The sequence below is a fragment of the Ambystoma mexicanum genome, chromosome 5q (genome assembly GCF_040938575.1).
Source record: "Ambystoma mexicanum isolate Mex_15411 chromosome 5q, UKY_AmexF1_1, whole genome shotgun sequence".
Lineage (NCBI taxonomy): Eukaryota > Metazoa > Chordata > Amphibia > Caudata > Ambystomatidae > Ambystoma > Ambystoma mexicanum.
Genome location: NC_090933.1, coordinates 118,375,583 through 118,397,406, shown reverse-complemented (window position 1 = coordinate 118,397,406; position 21,824 = coordinate 118,375,583). Strand labels below are relative to the sequence as shown.

The following is a 21,824-nucleotide window of genomic DNA, read 5'->3' as shown; positions in this document are numbered from 1 at the left end:
GGGTCTTTCCCAGCACCCCATTACTCCGCCAACTTCGCTTCTGTTTATTCAAGCTCTCCCTATCAAATAGTCGTTTAATGCCCAAGCGAAAAGCTGCTCCCATGCGTATCTTAACAACCTATCTCTTAGGGCTAGTAAATGTTCGTGGAGATGTGGGAATGATTGTTATATGGCTAGAAGGAACGTGTTGTAATACACACGTATTTTTTTCTTCTTTAAATATTTTGGTCTTTTTATTACATACACAAATTGATGTGAAAGTGCTTCGGGTGTGTCGTCACCCGTGTGCAGCATTTACCCCTGGGCAAAACGCAATGTTAGTTACTTTACTTTTCTTTATAGGTAAACAGTAAGACGTGGTACCTGCATGTGCGAGACAAAAGAGAGAGAGAGAGAGAGAGAACATGCATGTGTCTACAAGTGTGGTGCAATATGACAGTTTATTATGCAATGTCCTTTATTTAGGTAATGGCAGGGGCGGGTTTGGCCGGGGCAGTGTTTTTGTTGCTCCGGAACCTCGTGACCATGGGGTGGGCTGTGGGCGATTGTCCATTGGAGTCCTTAGGGGTGACTGGAGTTTGGTAGGGGACAGGGATGTGTCACTGTTGTCTGTTGTTGCTGCTGCATTGTCTTTCGTTGCTGTTGCTGCTGCGTTGGCCCTGTCGTCTTCGCAAGGGCGGGTCTGATCTTTGTAGGGCTTGATGTCATGCAGGCGAGTCCAAACCTCTTTATCCTTGAGCTTCACTGCTCTAGTAGTTACTTTCCCAATTTGATGGGGCCCAGTAAATCTGGGGCTATTCCACCTTCTATTGAAATTACGAAGGAGAACGTGATCTCCTTCTCTTACAATCCAATGTGCTGCTTGCTCCTGTCCTTCAATTGTATTATCTTCTTGTTGGGTGGTATTTGATCCGCCCCGCGTCTTCTCGAGCTGTTGAGAGATAAAGGTGACACTAGTAATCAAGGAATTTACATATTCGAACATCTCATCACCAATAACAGCTTTTACAGAGTGGCAGTCTGTTATGGCCCTTGACGGTGGTGTCAGTGCAAGGTGCATTTGGCACCCGGTCACCACCTCGTGGCGTGTGAGGTGGTGATACGACCCTGGCCTGTTTCTTAATTCAAATAGTACTAAGGAAAGGCAGTAGAGCCAGCTCTTTTTGGTTGACTGTTGGATCTTTGCTATCTCTTCTTTTAGGAGGCCGTTGAGGCGTTCACACGCACCATTCGCCTGTGGGTGGTAAGCACATGCAAACTTGTGCTTGATGCCAAGGAGCGCAGTTATGTGCTGAAACATTTCATTGGCGAAGTGTGGGCCATTGTCTGACCGCAATACCTCACACACCCCCCACCTCGCGAAGACCTCCCTCACTAGGAACTTTGCCGCTCTAAAGGCATCTGCATGGGAGCATGGACCGGCTTCGATCCACCTTGAAAATGGGCATACTACCACAATCATGTATCTGTACCCCTGACATACGTTTATCATGTCAACGTAGTCAATGTGGGGATGTAAGAAGGGTCCTTCCGTCCGGGGTATAACACCTTTGATCACTTGCAGTGTGTGACCAGCCATAAATTGTTGGCACGTGAGACTATTACTAATGAAATTTGCAACGTGTGAATTTAATTCGGGACAGAACCACCCTTCCTTAATTCGTACTGCAATCACCTCTTTCCCTGTGTGTGCGGGATGGTGTAGTTGGGCCAGTGCTGTTTTCAATAAGGCCAGGGGCATGACTATTTTGCCTGTATTGTTTTGTCGCTATAACGCGTCTGTGGGGGAGATTCTGCATCTCCTTTTGACCCACAGTTCTTTCTCGGCCATGGGTGCTGCTGCCTGTATTTCCATTATTTCCTTCTCTGGGATATGAGTGTACCCACCCTTCATCAGCATCTGTATTGCCCCCACTCTCCCCTTATCTTTCTTTTTCTGGGGGGGGATCCATATCTCACCATAGTACGCAGCATGTTTAGCATGTGTGTCCGCTGTTTCATTACCTTTGGAAATGTGTGTCATAAACCAAATATTTCTTTTATCCAACGCAGGAGCTGCTGAGCCCTCCAATCCCTCTAAGGTGTCTAGTGCCCAACTGAGAATATACAATTGAATTCTAGACTACTCAGGGGGAAAGGGGGAAGTGGATAAAATAACAAATGAGACACTGGATCTTCTTTCTTCTTGAGGTCTCTGTGTAAAGAAAGTTTAGTTACAAATTTAATTCTCTTCACAAAACTTTCTCATTCTTTTATCATTTTCTAGAACATCACATATCTCACCTGCAAATCCTCTGCGAATGCTAAGAGTATGTTAACTGCTTTCAATATTTTGTTTGTAATTCATAAGAGTAATAGTGTCACTGTAACTTCTTAACCAACATCAACTTGAGATTACCCTTTTTGATGAGTAAGTTCAGAATTCCAAACAAAGTTAGGTCTCCCAATTTTAAGAGTCTCTTTGTTTTGACACTTGACAGTTTGTTGAGGAAGTAACAGAAGAACTCTTGGCAGTTGAACAAAAGATAACCTTGTTAAAATGAATATAATTATAACTAAAATATGACCTATGTGTGCGCACACATAAACTAAAACTACGTTGTATTTCCAGTTCTATTCTTTCTTTCCTAAACACTTCCTTGCATTTCTTGCTAATAAAATGTATTAAAGTTTATATCAGAATATTTCTTCTCATTGTTTAAAACTTTAACCCCAGCACCGTAATACTATGGCAATTCCTTTCTGAACAAGAGTACCACCAGCAACCCCATACGCGTGTTTCAGCCTTGTTGGGCCTCATCAGCGAGGTGAAGCTGTGCCCTGGGGGCAACCAGACGTGGACTCCCTGCTCAATGTGCTCAGAGAGACAAAGCTTCACCTCACTGATGATGCCCAACAAGGATGAAACACGTGTTTGGGGTTGCTTTTGGTACTATTGTTCAGAGAGGAATTGCCATAGCATTTCGGTGCTGGACTGCCCATGTGGGAGGGACAAAAACAGATATGCAAATGGATATTTCCCATCTGTGAAAGGTACAGTGAGCAAAAAGCGTGTGCTGCAAACTCTCATCTCAGAACAGGTTATCATGCCATGTTCTTTCTGCAGAGGAGCGCCTGCTACCTTTTTTAAAATATTTGCAAGGAACTTGGGGTTGGTCTCCCTGAGTTACCTGGGGGGCAACCAGACGTGGACTCCCTGCTCACTGTCTCAGAGAGACAAAGCTTCACCTCACTGATGATGTCTAACAAGGCTGAAACACGTGTTTGGGGTTGCTTTTGGTACTCTTGTTCAGAGAGGAATTGCCATAGCATTTCGGTGCTGGACTGCCCATGTGGGCGGGACAAAAACTGATATGCAAATGGATATTTCCCATCTGTGAAAGGTACAGTGAGCAAAAAGCGTGTGCTGCAAACTCTCATCTCAGAAAAACTTATAATGCCATGTTTTTTTCTGGAGAGGAGCGCCTGCTACCTTTTTTTTAAATATTTCAAGATAACTTCATACCCTGATGCTCTTTGAGTAGTCAGTGTTGATTTTGGTTTGTTTAAAATGGCAAAAAGGGCATGCTCCACGTACAGTGTTGTTGGGCAACCCATTGTTATTGAGGATGATTTTTCCACTGCAAATGCTGAGGCAGCCAGGCTCTGCTCGCACGTGAAGTGTCCTAGCATTACAGGGTCTAGGTGCCCGCTGTAAAATGCCACTGGTTTGTGCCCCATGCTATTTTTTTTGTCAGTACTGCTCTCATCACTGCTGAGCTGCAATTTGAAAAAATAAAAAATTGTTCTTCATATTTTGGCGTGGCTAGTACTGATGCTGTGGATATGGCATGTTTTAGTTGCTGAAATGCTTCTGTCATTTCTGTGGTCCATCTCAACTTCTTTTCCCCCCCCTCTGTGCTTCTTTCAGTGCCTCAAGCAGTGGTCCTGCGTATGAGCTGTAATCAAAAACCCAAGCCCTGCAGTAATTGCATAAGCCCAAGAACTGCTGTAGTTGTCTCACTGTCTGTGGCTGCAGTGTGTTTGTTATGGCCTGTGCCCGTTGAGGTGCAATGTTTCTTCCGTTTTTTGTGAAAAGAGCTGGCTCCTCCAAAGCGGGATACTTTTCAAGTCGGTTCCCGAGGGCCAATGTCCGGGTTGCGCTGTCCGGTCTTCTCGCAGTTCCACGATGTACCTGTAGTCCTCGAAAGGGGGCAACGGCAGAGGGGGGCGCGCTGCCGGTTTGCCTCTCTGCAGGAGGCCTGGTAGTTATGCTCTTAGAGTAGGTTAGGTAGATCTCAAGCAGATCTCAGCAGTGCCTCCAACTTGTCTGGATGAACTCCCGGGGGCCGGCAGAGCCGTCCGCGGACCTCGGGAGGAGTTGGAGCCTCCCCAGCTCCAGTGTCCCAAAAGGAGTATGAGGCTCACACAAGAGCAAAGTAATTACTGCTGTTTATTATAGTAACGGCAGGGATCGTTCTCCGTCTGTATGCATCTGGGGAGACGCTCTCATCCTTAGTGGGGCTCGCAGGCTCTTTTTACCGTAGTATGACACGCTGCTCGCGTCACCTGGGAAAAACCGTCACAAAACCTATCGCCACTTCGGGTTGGCTCCCCGAGTGGTAGGGTTAATATAGGTACATATATGGAGAAATCTTATTTGATAAGAACAGGTCCGGTGGCACACTTGGGTTGCCCCTACAACTTGCTACAATAAAGTGGTTACATGGGGACCCTTGGTGATTGGCTACCCGAAATGGCGTCAGTGAGGAGCCCCTCGTACTCTGATTGGTCCCCTCGTGAGCCCCCAAGCCTGGGACCATCGCTGTTCCCAGCCCGCGAGGTGCCTGGTGTTGGCAATATTGTGCAACTATGTGTTAGTGGCGGACAATGGACAGGTCTTTGCTAGTGGCTGATGATCACGCCTTTCCCATCGGTGTAGGTGTCCAACTTGTCGCTTCATTGTTGCAACCTGCATCCCAGACGTGGGACCACGGCGACTTTCTGTCTCGTAAGCTTGGCATCTTGTCGGCTCGGTCACGTGAGTAGAGACCGTAGCTGGAGCATAATTATGAGCATTACATTTGCTTTTTCGGCCCAGAGGGGTGCTGGCTGCGGCAGGTGTAGCCTTGGCACTGAGAGCTTGGTATGTGGGTTGCAACATTGTGGCCTTGGCGGTGGGCTCTTGCAGGGACTCGTTCTGCATGGTCAGCGCATTGCTTTTTGTCTGGCGAAGGTTTTTCGTCTTAGAGGCTCCGGCCTGGGGACTCTTGCTTGCGGCCTACTCGGGCCTAGTTTTCCTGGGAGGCGATGTATAATTACTAACATAGGTGCCGCAGGGTGACAGAGTATCACAAGTAGTAGTAGATATATATATATGTATGATGACATCTCTATGTGGGTAGGGTAGCATGAAGCGTCTGCAAGCGTATACACAAGCTCTTCAGGCATCTTGCCTTTCTGCAGTGCTGTAGGAGGCCTATGTGGAAAAATAACAACGATGCACGTCCTTGAGTGTCAGTCCGCTATGTCATAGCACTGAGTATGTTCTTCGTGCGGGTTGCTGTGTGAGTGACCAGTGTGCATGGTGGCACGTGTGTTCTTGTCTGTTGGCTATGTCGTCATGGCATCTCTAACGATGTTGATGCTTTGTGGCTGTTGTTCTAGTCGATCTGGTCCATGTCACAGGCGTCGGCTTGGCCAGGGCATGGTAGTGGGCATGCTCCTCGTGCATGTGGGCCACGAACACATGGTACCTTGTCTGGTAAGGAGGTGAGCGGGTCAAACTCCTCTCGCGGGGGTGCTTGGGCCGTGATCCACTAGGCCAGGGTCTGGATGAGAATGGGGGAGGGTGTTTTCCCATGTTCCCACTTCAGCGGGAAGCAAGAAGGAAGCTGCGTGGCATAGACCAGAAGAGGACCCCATCATCTGTGGAGACTGCTGGGGACCTGGCTCCTGCTCTGGTCCCACCACGGCTGAGACCCCAGGGACCAGTGTGGCCCAAGACAAGTGGGCCTTATCGTGGACACAGGTGTGGGAGCCTCCAGCCCAGAGCACCAGCAGCAGGAGCTGCGGGTGCATACAGAGGAGAAAGGACACCTTTTGCTTTGGAGAGAAGCCGCTCCAATTGCTGGTGTGCAAGAAGACTGCCCGGCAGACGAGCAGGGCTTGCATCAGAAGATCTGCTGGCCTTGCAATCAGAAACTAGTCTGCGAGGTGCGTCGGAGGAAGCTGCAATCAGTCAGTGAGTGTCAGGGAGAACATTGGGGCACCGGGCACTCTTAACAGACCGGGAATAAGTAATGGTCTTTGAACACAAGTGCAGCAAATGTTACTGAATACCGTACCAAACAGAAATTTGAAACTACATGTAACGTATGCATTATAAATTCGGAAAGATTAATGCATCGTAATTAACAAACTGAATGGAAACTTAAACCTAAGCCTAATTACTGCATTTTAAACACTGAACTGAATGAAAAGGTGAAATTAAACATAACAAGTATATGGAATACCGAACTGAACGAAACCTTGAAATTACCTATATTGAATGCTGAATATACGGTTATATATATAACTTTATGGGCTGAGTGCTCACAAAGGAGTTAAAAAGTGCCCATGTGGAAATAAACTACAGAAAAGGCCATAAGTGTGAAAGCTTGCCACATACGGTGGGATATGAATAAAACCCCACAAAGGTGACCTTTTATGAGTGAATGCAATGCGGCAAGGCCACAAACTGGCAAGAGGTGCATGACACGTGATGGCAGAATGATGTTGATTCAAAAAGTGAAGCCAAAGAAGTGTACACTTGCACATATAGCCAAGAGGCCAACAAAGTGGAATTAAGTCAGTGATTTGGTCCACAGGGGCAGGAGCTGAAGAACCTTTGTAACCTAGGGATCCTATCGGCGTGACCTGTGATGGGTGGACCGTGTGGTCTGACAACTCCACCTAGACCAGTGGGCCCTGAATGAGGAGACATCAAAGACCTTGTAAAACAGCCACAACGCTGCTTCTTGGCTTGAACTGGTGAGGCAAACCAGAAAGATGGTCAGGTTAACCTAGAGTAGTGATATACCTTTGAAAAGACTGAAATAAACTTGGCAGAGCCTTGGGGAAGGGAAGCCCAACACTTGTGGAACTGCACATGTTGTTTTGAGAGTTAAACATCACGACCCCTTTGCTTTTTTAACTGTGTTGCTTGGAGCCTGGGGAGGGGAACCCCAAGAACTATTTGGAACATGAGAAAGGTGATCTTGAGACTTTTTATGGAACTTTCTTTCACTTGGGGAAGGGGAGCTGAAAGAAGCTCCGACTTTGAGTAAAGCACTGTTCATTTTGTTAAAATCATCCCTACACGTTGGTTCGCTTTGGTTGTGAGGGCAAGAGTAAGATTTCGAAACAGACTTTTAATTAGAACCCTTTGACTCAGACTTTCCTTAGTTTTGTTCAGGTAGGGAAATCCCACCTTAGCATATGCTAAGTTAGGCCTTCTACCGTCCTGACGTTTAAGTTAATAAACATCGTTTGTTTAAACTTTGTCTGTGTCTTGCACCATGATGCCTTTACAATACACACAAATCCGAGGCACATACAGGGAAACTCTGAGGAAAGAAACAGTATGACCATAAAATGACACTAAAATTAGGGTTCATCAAGCATAAAAAATGTATCGTATGTATGGGGCCTGCTTACTGTTCCATGTATGTGTACTGAGCTCAGGCTAAACCCTAACGAAGCTAGCGCAAGGTTACGGTCAACATGTACAGCACCTTTTTAGAGTATTTGTATCATGTTTTCAATGGAGTATGGGCAGATTAAGAAGTCCTCTGCTTAAAATTCTCACTATCACTGAACAAAAACAACTGCCACGGAAATGTGATGTCATCAGTGATGCCATCTGGGATGCCTTTTTTTTTCTTGTAACCATAACACCCCTTTTAACAACGTTTATTCACTGAATACATATATATAAAATGAAGTTGCGGTTGCGGTTGCCGTACTTTACTTGAGTATCAAGTTCCATTGGTAAACCCAAAACATGAATTGATAATAACTTTTGACTCGTACGACAGACGTGGCAGATATTTTTCAAACAAGATTGTACTGTAACAACCCGCCGCCTCTCCCTCCCGCCCCACTGCCATTAAAAAATAAAGTTATTCAGAAAACAAAAAAAAACGGTTTCGGCCTAGTCCCCATACATTTTCCCATAGAGGAAAATGTCTAAAAACCTGGCACGGCTTTCCGCATCCACTGAATTTCATGGGATCTGATGTGTTAAATCTGTGCACTTTAACTGCACCTTCACTAAGGTTTTTTTTTCAGTGAACATATACATCAACCAGGAGATGGACTCGTCCAGGTCACAAAGTTTGGGCATATATCTACAGGGACGTCATTTAGGGGTCACCAGAGGTCGCAACTGCGACCTCTGAGGTCTCCCTTGTGACCTCTGTGGCCTCCTTTGCGACCTCTAAAAAAAAAAAAAAAAGGCCCAAAAACGTTTTTTTAAAATATTTTTTATTGTAATGCAAGCTACTGGCCCGTGGCCAGCACCATGTGGCTCTTTACTTCTGGAGTGGCTGGCTTTCTTGTTCAGGCCCCTTAAAAAAAGAAGAAAAATAAGAACAGGAGTGCCACAAGTCTATCACTTTCAGCACTGGTCCTAAAAAAGAAAGAATAGGAATACCAAATAAATTGTCTTTCTGGAATTGTACAATTGCTAGACTCATTAAAGGTTAATTTCAGGCACACTTCAGGGGGTGAGTCACTGATTTAAATGTGCTTAAATGCCTCAACTCAGCCTTTCATCCTTCTTAGGTCGATAAATGAGTACCAACACAGGTTGGGTGATATTGGCTGTATATTTTTTCTATATAAAGCGCTTAAGCGTAAGTGCTATATAATAACACATTATTACCATTTGGTCATGGACGTCTGCTTGCATTCACAGTAATTTGGTAATCATATTTTCCGTAATGTACAATGCTATGTGATGCCATTTCCTGTTTTGTCAACCGGTGAAAGGTCGTGTTCCATCGCTTCCTGTGATATCACTTCGGGGTGGGGTCAAATGTCATCACTTCCTGTGATGTCATCAAGGGTCAAGAGTCATGTGATGTCACTAAAGCTACCCCTGGCCTTTTGGTGAAATGACGTCCCTGTATGTCTGTCTACCTAATGTATTTGATCGCAGAGCACATATTTTTATTTGATTGTGCAGTTAGTGGAATGTAACAGCTATTTGGCTGGATTACTCAGGAAATGTAGATCATTTGTCATTATGTACCTATTCTATAAATATCCCAAGCGATCCCAGCTCATACATAGGTGAACTTTTGCAAAGTGAGAAGTATGTAAAATGCCACACATGTTTACCGTTACTGACATTTTTAAGTCCGTTATGGAGATAATTTCAGGTTTAATCGTGAAATATGAATAGTAAATGGCACATGGATCTACTGTTTAACTACTTCCGTTTTTAAGTATGTTTGGTAAATGCACTCGAGCAGTTTTGTATGCTACTGAACTTATTCTGTCCGGCAAATACATTTCAAGGATTGCAGCCAAGTGGTTTCAGTATCTGATTGCTCTAAACACGTTATCTAGTTACCATCACATGTTACAGCGATGGCTTCTTAACTGACGATGACTGTTTTTGCCCTTCCAGACGGAGCAGATGCTGGGCCTTTTGATGAAGTTTGAGCGCATTGGTAAAGACCACCTTGACTTCACAGAGAAGCACATGCTGGTCCTGCAGCGCTACAGCCGGGATCTGGAAATGGTTCGCAAACTCTACCAGAAACAAAAGGACAATCCGCCCACGCCCCGCAACGTGCCACCTGTAAGAAAGCACACTGTGCTAGATGATTTTACCTTCTGTGTGAAGAAACATTCATTGGAAATCAGTATGGTATTGTGTTCAAATTTGGTGTGTGCTTCATTCTTTGGGACCTGGCTTTTCCTGAGCAGCCAATCCGGTGTCTCAGAGCCCCAGCTGAATTTAACAAACAATAGGTTGATTGCTCTGGCTGGCTTCCCTTACTGTCCCCGTTCCCCACCTCGCCCTCTGAAATGAATGAAATTATCTTTGGCCTCTTCTCCTCTCCACTGCTATCCGCACCACCGGCATCACCTGATGGCCTGCAGGAAACTGGCATTTCCCCTTTTCCTGTTGCCCATTTTGAGTGCGGGTGTTTTGATTGAAAAAGCTTTTCACAGATCGTGCTATCTTTTTTTTTTTGCACACAACAAAGAAACCATTAACACCAGGGATTTAATGCCAAGGTGCAAATGGCAATAGTCCGGGTTTGGCAGGCTCTGCCAGGTAGTAACGCCTGGTAGCCTCTTTTAAAGGCCCTTGTTATACAACCGCCTGTTATTTTGAGCCGCGGGCCGATGCCATCTTGTTCGGCTCGCTGATCCAGGGGTTACTGCCCAAGTACCGGCCAGACCAAAGAGGTTTCATGAAGGCGTGAGTCTTCACTATGAATCTCATTGGAGAAACGTATTGCCTTTTTCATCGGATGTAGATTTTTCATAACCGGTGCACTCCTATTTTACAGTATTTTCTTGTGGGACTGACATTAGATGGTTGCTGTTTGATTGTTTGTACATTTTTGTTATTAAAAACTACACAGCAAAATGGTGTAGTTCAAGATAAGTAGCACGTTCTCCGTTTCATTCTTTCGACGTGTATTTGTAATCTGATCTTTCCAATGAAATTTGTAAAATCAGTCCTACTCCATTATAAAGTAAATGTGCCGGTAGACAGGTCACATCATCATCATGAGTATGTGTGTTGTAAATATTAACACACGTTTGTCTGTGAGCTGCTTACTGGTGGAACCCTAGGAGGGTTGGGTGTGGCAGTCGCCCCACATCCAGTGTGCCTGGTGCACCCCACCCACCACCGCACGCACGGCTGCCACGTGCTTAAAAAAAGGACTTTGTTTTAGTGGTAAAGACACGGCTTTCAGAGTGTCGGTGCCTAGCATGCCAGCGCTCTGAGGCATTGCTGCTACCTGCTTTTGAATCTTGCATCTCGCTCCCGCTCCCTGCCCAAATAGAACACTCAAGCAGCAGAGGACTGCATACGGGGAAGTTGTGTGTGGACGTGTGAGGCAGTCTGGGTCTGTGTGTGTGCGCGTGTATGTTTGTGTTCGCATGCCCTAATTTACCAAATGGTTTTACAAGACCCTTTAAATGCGGATGCGGTGCGTGGTTCTATGTCGCATCCTTCACGCCCCCCCTGCATATCCATTGATTGAGTCAACTTGGTGGCAAGCAGCATTTTAACACATACACAAAACAAAAATATCAAATCTGTAGTACTGCTATGCCTACAGGGAAATCATCTATTCGATTTCTCTCCAGGGCCTGGTCTGGGGGTTCCAATGCCCTTTGCGCGTAAAGGCATGCAGACCCCGAAATGTGCATATGTAATGGCATCATCAGACCAAAGGCAATTACAAAGAGATAAGCCTGCCTTTGATACTCGAGGGCTTCATGAGTAGTGATTGACAAGACGCACATAACTTTATGGTGTCCAATATATGGATGTGGAATAAAGTAACTCTGTAGTCTAGTAAACCACGAATTCGGTTTTTTTTTAATAGTAAAAGCTGCCACCTGGATCACTTGCAGAGGCTCCAGTTATGGAACATAAGACCATGAATGGGTTGCCTATGATTACACACTGGTCACACCTGTGTTGGGTCCCCGTCTGCCATGCAAGCACATGACCACGCATCTTCCCAGCATTATTTCATATAACATATGTTTTATGGCTTTGGTGTCAAAAGGTTAAATAGTCATTCGTGTTTATGGAAATGCGATGAAAAGTACACACCTCGCAGGAACAACTATCCTGAAATGTATAGAAATAAATATGTAAGGCCAAACGTCTGTAGTTATGGCTTTGTTTCTCCACCCTGAATGAAACATTACAGTAGCGCATGCAAAATATTTGGGACGTAAATAAATGTCCTTTGTGTTTTAAAACTGCATTATCGCCCTATTCCAGTGATTAACTTCCTGCTCTGGCGTGGGAAGTTAAAAAGATATCTGGTGCCTCTCGCCCTTCCTTCTGTATTGACCAGGGGCGCATGGAGCACCACATTTTTGCTTCACGGCCGGGGGCGCTGCCTCCGCTGTGTGGGGCTTTAAAACGGAGCTAGACTGCATTAGTGCGCGTGTGCCTGAGTATACGTTTGTATGTGTTGGGGTGGGGTGTGAGCCGCATCACAATGACATTGATTTACAGCCACCACTGACCTTTTATTGTTTACAATGCCGGGCCACGGCCCACTTCAGAGCCAGCCACACCCCCACACCTCCCTGCATCAAAAGTTGCCTCCCCCAGTGTAGTATTCTTTTTTTTATATGGTGGTGTGTGTGTGTTGTTCCACTGTATCAATACAGCTCATAGGTGCACCATGCTGTAAGTTAATGTTCCCATGAACTCTACTGGGATTATCATTTCTTTCTGGTCTATGGGGGTCATTACAAGTTTGGCAAAGCGATAAACGTGCTGGTAAATCCATTACTGGCACTTTTACCACCCTGCCAAACTACTGTCATGGTTTTAAAGATGTGGAGAGTCAGGGGTTAGGAGGGCACATTAGGATATACAATGATTCAATGGTATACCAGTTAGGTCAAAATATATGTTAATTAAATAATGGATCAAGTTTAGATAATTTCAGGTGCAGAAGGGTCAGCCAGTCTCAAGGCCACCTAAGACTGTAAACTAAAGCAAACAAAACAAAACCTGTTATATGTTAACAGGAGACCCGACAATGCACTCCTGTGGGGATAAAGACTACCCCAGGTAGGTTAGGTCACACGAGTGTGGGGAATGCGACCACCAACCCCACTTCTGTAAGAAGGGTATAGTTATTTATCAAAATTAGAGTTATTAGAAAAGTCTGGTAAATAAAGTATCATTTCAATCAGTAATTACCAACATTCTTACAGTGTACCACAGTGGATCACAGTAATGTCTCCCAACAATAATGGACACCACCCTCGTACACATGTGAAAAGGTATTTTTAGTGAATGTAAACATAAAAGTAAACATAATCAGAACATCCACCGAATTTCATCAAACCATTGGCCAGTACTAGTTATTGACCAATTAAACATTTATCTCAATAGGTACTAATACAATTAATTCCTCTCAACAATATATACAGTTACAAAGTTAATACAAAAACAAAAACAAAGTCATGTGATCAACAGTTGTATTTAGACATTGTGTTATACATTCCACACAATAACTTCATCACATAGAGGAGTTTTGATTTGAAAACTAAACTAATAGGATCCTAAAGGTGTAGTAGAAATGCCGACGCGTTTCGGATACTAGATCCGTCTTCAGGGCTAGATGCCTATTATTCGTGGCTGAATCGTGTTCAATTCGTAATTCAATTCAAATATTAGTAGTCAGTGGTGTGTCTTTAAATTCTGACCTGTAATTAAAATAGAGAAGTATCTTAGCATTATATCCGGTTCCTAGAAAAAATAATAATGGACGTTTTTAACTGGCTGTCTGAAATTACCTCCAAGGGCAGAAGGACCTCACTGGCGTGAGTAGACTGACAGGTGTCGGTCTTGAAGGGGGGTCTCTGGTACCCAAATGTGTGTATCAAAATTCAGGCTTGTTCTCCCGATGCTGGGGTAATAGTGTCAGGGCCAACGACAGCCTAGGACAAAATTAAAATGTATCTCTCACCAGGGCTGTCAACAAAAGGTTGAAACAGGTAAACAAGTGTACCAATAAGGAGTATTCATGCTCAGTATGAGGCCACCACCTAGTGCCGTATAGGTATGGCAGAGCCTGACTGTCATAATCCGTGTGTGTAACGTATATCTACGCCCAGGAATTTAAACCTGCGTGGAGCCGGCATTTGAGAATGCATGCGAAATCAAGGTCACAGACATGAGGGGTAACGCAATAAACAGCGAAACATTACCTTGAAGGGGTTCTGCTGCACGGAGCCATGTACGCGGAAAACTCTCGTTTGTACGAGTGCGAGCGAAAAGTTTATAGCGGTTGCCATGGGTGCCCTGCGCAGGCGCACAAGGAGCCGCGGCGGCCATACTGGTGTGGGCAATCAACCCTAAAGCTGTTGTGTGCGTGTGTAGATTAAGTGCTGTAAAACGGCGAAAAGGAGTGAAACCTGACTCGACTGACCTAAGCCGAGGATATACCGAACCGCTACTCATACGCATGATGCTCATACGCATCCGCAAGTAAGTAAGAAACTACATAATTGGATGAAACCAGGGAGACAGGCAAATATCCGAGAACCCAAGTTTCCCGGTCAGGTGCCCATTCCCTGGAGCACTCGAAAGTGGAACTTTACGGGGTATGTCAAATACACTATACTCAAATCCTCACCGAATGTATGGGATGAGAAAATGCAGTGTAAACCCCTAAACATTCAAGCATGTAGCATGACCCATGTTTTTTCTTAGTGTGCACTCGAGACCGAGTCACTATTACCTTGGATATGTACAAGCGTATAACCACAAAAACTTTGAACTACAGTTTCTAGATACGACCTGTCTAGCTTTAAACAGAGGCATGATGGACATAGAAAGTACATACAGTATCTTATAAAAACGGCCAGCTGCCATTAAAATCGCATTAAAAATTGATATTCCATACCACATTGTACATCCACAATCAAACACCTGATGGTGTGCAGGGTATACAGGGTGCATTCAGGATATTGAAAACATCGCAGATATATCATGTCAAGAATTTCGCCCCCCCTGTATGTATTTGCAGAAGGATCTAGATGAAACACATAAGGTCAGATTCACAGTTCATTCCCCTTGGTTGAATGCAATCAAGGAGGTCTATCCATAACACCTCTCGTTGGAGTAATTTCTTGTTCAGATCGCCCCCCCTGCTACCTAGTGTCACCTTTTCTAGAATAACACATTTCAATTGCGCAATGGTGTGGCGGGCTTCAAGGAAATGCATTGCTACCGGTGATTTCAAGTTTTTTGTTCTTATGTTGGACGTATGTTCAGTCCAACAGATTTTAGCTTTCCGTGTAGTCATGCCAACATAGTAGAGGCCGCAGGGGCATTTCAGTGCGTAAATGACATTTTTGGAGTCACATGTACAAAGAGTGTCTTAGCGTAATTGGTTTGCCAGAGTGTGGATGTGTGATGGAATTGCCGGTAATGATATTGCTGCAATGCTGGCAGTTAAGGCAAGGTTGTGTACCTTTTGAATATTGCTCCTTTTGGTTCAGCTTTGCGTAACTACGCATTGATCAAGCTGCTCCGTAATGATTTGCTGTTGCGATATGCAAACATTGGTGGGTCCCTAAAAAGAGGTTGTAGGGTGGGATCCATCTGTAGCATAGGCCAGTTCTTGTTAATGATCCCTTTTAATCTTGCGGCTTTGTAAGGAGTGGGTTGTCACATAGACTATATTTTCATTCTGCTTGGATGGTCTGGGGGTGAGAAGTGTTTCCCTCTCTATTGCCGCTAACTTGGTAGAAACATCTGAGAAGAGAGCCGACCCATAGCCTCTCTTTTTGAATTTCATTTTAAGTTTTTCTGATTGTTGTTGGTATTCGTTTCCTTCAGAGATATTACTTCTATACCGAAGAAATTGGCTCAAGGGTACACTCTCAATCGTGCGCTTAGGATGGAAGCTTGTAGCCATCAGGAAGCTATTCCGATCTGTGATCTTCGTGAATATTCTGGTCTCCAGATGATTATTCTTGTTATAAACTTCAACATCCAAAAAGTGAATGCTTTCTCTGCTTGTGCAGGTGGTAAATTTAATGCGAGGATGCATATTGTTCATCATTTCGAAGAAATCATCAAGTTCACTTTCAGGGCCTGACCAAACGCCAAAGATGTCATCAATGTACCGGACAAATAATAAGAGGTGTTGTGCCCATCTGGGTGAGGTGAGGACATGTTCATATTTAAGATAATACATAAATGTATTAGCATAAGTAGGTGCCATTGCCGCTCCCATACTTGTACCAGATAGTTGGAGATAGAATTGATTGTCAAACTTGAAAAAGTTATTCATAAGCACCAATTTGAGCAGAGTCATGGTAAAGAGTCTGTCTCCCTGACAGTTTTGAGACCGTAGTATTAGCCATTCCACTGCTTCAAGTCCTGCTTCGTGCACTATATTGGTGTACAAGGACGTGACGTCCATCGTAAAGAGGATATCTCTACCCACCACGAACTGGATCTGTTTTAATCTATTCAGAAAGTGCATCGTGTCCCGTATATAAGTCTCAGTGGTATGTATAAGTGGTTGCAGTACCTTGTCTAGATATCTCGCAAGTGGTTCCAGAATACTATTGGTTGCCGCTATTATTGGTCTTCCCGGGGGTTTGTCCAACCTCTTGTGTATCTTAGGTAGGATATATAATACCGGGGTAATCGGATGTTGGTTCTCTAGGTAAGTACGTGTTTTGGATGAGGTCACCTCTCTCTCCAATGCTTCATCCAAGACATGTTGAATCAGTGAGTGAACTTTTTCAGTGGGATCACCTGGAATCTCCCTGTATGTTTCAGAATCTGATAGTTGTCTTGATATTTCCTCAAGATAGTCAGACTTGTTCATCAACACCAATGTACCTCCCTTATCTGCAGGTTTAAAGATTAACTCCTCATTGTCCAGCAAATTGCGTAGTATCTGCCTTTCTTGTTTCGAGAAGTTCCCCTTTCTATTTGTCTTGAATGAGAGTTTCTTTAGATCCTCTAGAACAGTTTTCTCAAAAACTGGAAGGACATGATTCTGTACCGGAGGGTTAAACGTGCTTTTGGGTGGAATTTCAAGGAACTCCGATGCTTCTTCCTCATCTTCGTCCATTGTCACCCCATTGAAGAAAACTTTCAGTTTTAATTTTCTCATTAGTTTAAAGAAGTCTATTTTTTCTCTAAGGAGGTTACTGCTGTGTTCTGGCACAAATGAAAGACCCTTTCTCAGGACTGCAAGCTCTGAACGTGCTAGTGTATGGGAAGAAATGTTAACCACTAAATCTTCTTGGTCGTTGGTTTTTTCCGTTGTGGATTTTTTCTTTTTTCCCCTTCTGGTTGGGCCTTTTCTAAAAAACCACTCGTACTCGATCCCTCTCCTGCCTCATTCTGTGATGCAGGAGTGTCCTCGTTGTTAGTCTCGGATACTGTTTCAAGTTCCACACTTGATACCTCTGATGTGGTTGTTTCGGTGTTCGTTGGACCGGTTCCTGGTCCCTGGGGTCTGGGTGGTCTTTTCGGTTGTTGCCCGTAATATTGTTGCCAGGTATACACTATTTCTAACTTGTAGTCCTGGGTATCTCTTCTGAACTTTCTTATCTTTTTTGTCTCTAGTTCTCGTTTGTAGTTCGCCAACTTATTTTCAGTATCTTCCAAGATTTGTTGTAGTTGTTGTCCAGTAAGACCTTTACTTATGTCCTCCTTGATGGTGTTGATTTCTACCTCAAGTATTTCTGTGGCACACTCCAGATCAGAACTCTGTGTCGCAATGGACCATGAACCAAGCCGGTGTGTAATAATTAAATATTTATTTATTTTTCGTTTTTAATAAAAATCAAACCCATTCAATATAGGGCAGCAATCACCAGTGTGGTGATAATAACACAGTAAAATGATAGGATACACTTAGTTTAACCATCGCACATCAGATACACAATGCACAAATGAATTAAAGCAAGATTACTTTTTGGGTAGTATCTTTTAAATGGAACCACAGTTAGGCCTTCCCCCTGCAACACTCCCTCAAACCCCTGTTAACCAGGTTTCATGTGGATGGAGAGGAGTAGCAAGGAGTCGGGTATAGTAGGCAAAAATCAGAATGAAAATCCAAACTACCACCCTGAATGGGAGGCCAAAATTGGATTGAGCTCCCGTGAGAAATGAGCAAAATGGCACTAAGAATTACTGAATGGTGGTTTTACATGTGCGGTTGAACGGATAAGGCAATGTCGTCTGTGGCTATATCAAAGAAGCAAGAAAACTCACAATCTACAAGGCAAGGTACTTAACAACGGGTATAGAGTTTAGAAAATCGACTTTGGGAGGACAAACAGTGCAGCAGGAATCACACATGGCGAAATTGCAATAGCTTAGTTTTCACGGGTTTGAAAATAGCAAACAACTTAGGAATTAGGCTAAACAATCAGAATCGGAAGTCTGTTTTAATGCTAAGGTAGAAAGGCACATAACAGGTATGATACTAAAGTGGAAGGATGACTCTGGATGGGTGACAGCATGGGATTCTTTAAGGAAAGGAAAAATCAGATTTTTATACGAGAAAAACACTCACAGGCAACTCGGTTTCGTTAGAAGAAGGATTTATTCTACTGCTACTATATTCTTAATGGCTAGATTGTTAACGAACAACACGGTACGCGAGGAGGTTACTTGCAAGGTTAACCTATCCATGCTGCGTTCATCTCTATGGGAAATTAATTAAATTATTAAAAATAGTACTAACGACTTACAGAAGGACTGAAATGTTTAGAAAGAATTGCGCTAACACATGAAGACTAACTCATATTTTTCTAAGGACAGGATACACAGAGGATTCTAACAATTTAAGAAGTTACTAGGATACTTATAGGGTTTCTTATAGTGTGAGACAAATGGCAAGGTAACAGAATGGTGTATGCAGCATTTTGATATTGGGGAGGGGAGATACTTACAAGAAGCACTTGAATTGGGTAGTTTGGACAGCTAATCAGGTCTCTGGACAGCCGGACAATGGTCTGGTCACTGCACAACGGTGGCTCTCCTCTAAGGACACAGCGAGGCAACTAGGGTCTGGTCTCAATGGGCAGCGGGGTGCATCAGCTGGGCAAGGACAGGTCTGGTCCCAGGATTATCCCAAAGGGGTCCACAGCCATTCCTCTTTTCTCCCTGAATTATTGGGATTTTTGTATGGTTGAATTCTGGATAAATGGTTCTGCCTGAATAGGAGGTTCTGGATCAGCTACCCCTGGCCTCGCACTGGAATCTTGCAGGGTGAATGTGGAATGTCTGGATCTCTGGATGTTGATTCTAGAATGTCTGATTCTTGTAGTCCTGACTCTCCATAAGCTTCCTCCTTTTATAAACCGAATGACATCGGAGAATTTTTACTATGTGGGCAGAACTCAGCTAGACATACCTCCTAAGATCGGATAGGTCAGGCTGAGGATGTCGCTGCCTCCCTGTAAGCAGATTGGACCCAGGGAAATAACATCAGTTTTAGTGTGGGTGTTTTATGAGGTGCTTTGTCTAACCACAGTTACTTTTGCCAAAATCAGTTATGAAACACCCTTATATTTACAATGGTTAGCCTCCTGAAAATCAGATGGGCAGACCCCATATTTTACAAAGAATATGCCGTTCCAACTCCCAAATTTGTGCAATGCTGTTTTGTCCTTCTGGCAATCTTTTGCCATTTCTATGAACTACATTTCACCTAGAATTCTACAAATGGATACACATAAACCTAACAATGTCGGGCATATTCCCATCAAGTTTCATAACTGTACCATGTACGCTCTCTTAAGAAATGCCTCTTTCATGCCATTTGTGCCCACCGCATGTCAGGAAGACCCGCATCATCTTATCTTGCTGCTACCAAATCACATTTAACCCATCATAATTTCACATTACTGATTATTCATATCATTGAAATAAATGTTTTAATGCAAAAAGTCTTTTGATTCACATGGGACGGCTTTGTTCCTAAAAGTGGGCAGTCTTTCCAACCCCCCAGCCAAATGTCTAGCTCTGGTCAGCTTTGCCCAGAGGTTGCTATGACTCCCCTTTGATCCTAGGCAGTTGAAGCTGAGGAGAGGTGTCAAAGAAATTCACACTTCAGTGACAAGGCTGTCCATTGTCCCATGCTGCAGCAATGCCGGTGAGTCTAACGATGTTGCCACTTCCCACATCTCTGGGCCTTTCATGTTGTAAAGGGACTTCCTTTACCAAGGGGCTGGATATCTTTGAAGTGCCTGCTCGGGCAACTGGTTCTGCTGCTTTCAAACAATTGTTTTCTTTCTTTCACAAAAGCAAGTTTTTTTGTAAATATATATATATTATACATTAAAACTAAACCCCAGCCCCACACAAATAATGCTATTTCGGTGTGAATATTGGGATAATTTCGCATTTTAGCTTTTAAAAAGACTAGTTTTCTTGCTTTTGCAAAAGCAGATTTTTACATGTGTTTGTTTCAGTACATTTTGAGATTCCCAATGCGGTTTCTGTAGCACACACTTTTTTTTGGCACTAGTGGTTCTGAAAGCTTTTTATAGCTCTGGTCCGTTTCTGTACACACTGATATGCTGGCAAATGGGTTCTTTGAAACTGACACATAGCATGTGAGAGAGAGCCTCTTTTGAAGCATTTCGCATGAGTTAATTTGTTTCCAAAAGTAAATTCCAGTCGTGTTTCAGTAGAAATCCGAATTCTTGGCCTTTCAAGTGGTTTCCCAGCACATCAGCTGCTATAGGAATGCTTTTGCCTCATCCCTTGCTACTCGGCAGAATTGAAACATGCCAGGAGGGGTTTCCTTGACGGGCACAATGTTTGTGGAAATGAATCAAGAGCACATTTCAAAGCCGTCTTGGGAGTCATGTGCGCAGTTTTAGTATTTCAACAGGACCGAACAGAAAAAGGTGATGCCATTCTGAGCAGAGGTCATTTTCAGCTTGATTTTAGATAACCGAAGCAAATGCAGTCATTCTTTGTGGTGGCAGTGTTGAAAGCTTGCCACTCCTGTGCCAGGGAAAGAAAGCGCGGCCGCTTTTGGGTGAAATGGGAAATGTGGTTTTTGCTGTAAGGGGTTTCTGCGGCGGCTGGCAAATGTACCACACACATATAGAGAAACACAAAAGGGGTTTCCAACAAACTACCATTACATATCCTCACCAGGGGTCAACATAACTAGCTCTCACACCAAATCCATGTAATCACAGACCATCAATCTTTTAACGAATATAAAGAGATGGTAGGCTCGATTTTTAGCAAAAATAATTCATCAGTTTATTATATTTTCTAATAAAACAGACCATTGGGTCACATTTGTACAACTCATTATACATAAAAAACACACAACAAACACAAATAAAAATCTAATCTATGGTTTAAATCTTATGATGTGTTCACATAATATTTGGTCGTCAGACAATAGTGATGTTAGTAGCACAATGGGTGACTTCACAATAGCCTGAACTTATATTGCTAAAGCGTCCCCACTTCCTTTGTGTCGACGTGCACAAATACGTTTCCAGCCTTAGTACTTTCACACCGGCTTCTCCTTATTTTTTATCAATTAGTCGTGTATGTAAGGCTTTCTTCAGGACACAATATTAACAAGTACAGCTTGTTACACAATCAAGTATGCAATGTCTCGAAGTATCTAAAAAACAGAAAAAACGAAATAAATTACTGAAAGAGCCTAGTATTATTTTTCACATGTATTTATAGCAGAGAACCTATGTTTTAACCTCTCCATCTATTTTGGTGGGTATGTTTATATTTCAGAGAAAACACATACAAGAGCCATGCCATAGCATTGGCAGCTTGGTGTGTACCAGCCCTATAATTTGGCTTGTCATATCACAAATCAGTGATTGTATTTCTTTTTGGCTCACATTACTAGGCCTGTCATTTCTTACTATCAATAGTGAAGGAAACACATAGGTTCCACATCACTTCACTTATTATCAACTAGCAACATTCTTTTGCTGGGCTATTAAGAGACTATCATTCAGAGATTTAGCAAGAGGAGAGGAAATGGAACAGTCTTACTCTCACAGACTAGTGGTATTGTTTCCACACAGGTAACTCT

At 43.6% G+C, this 21,824-nt stretch overlaps 1 protein-coding gene across 1 annotated transcript in view; it reads left to right on the top strand.

Annotated features, from left to right (window-relative positions):
* Window positions 1–21,824, top strand: part of LOC138497282 (dynein axonemal heavy chain 5-like) — a 1,499,851-nt gene that overhangs the window by 237,636 nt on the left and 1,240,391 nt on the right. Inside the window, exon 17 of the mRNA XM_069620634.1 lies at window positions 9,656–9,829. Within this exon, the coding sequence (XP_069476735.1) occupies window positions 9,656–9,829 (174 nt within the window). The remainder of the gene's footprint in view (window positions 1–9,655; window positions 9,830–21,824) is intronic.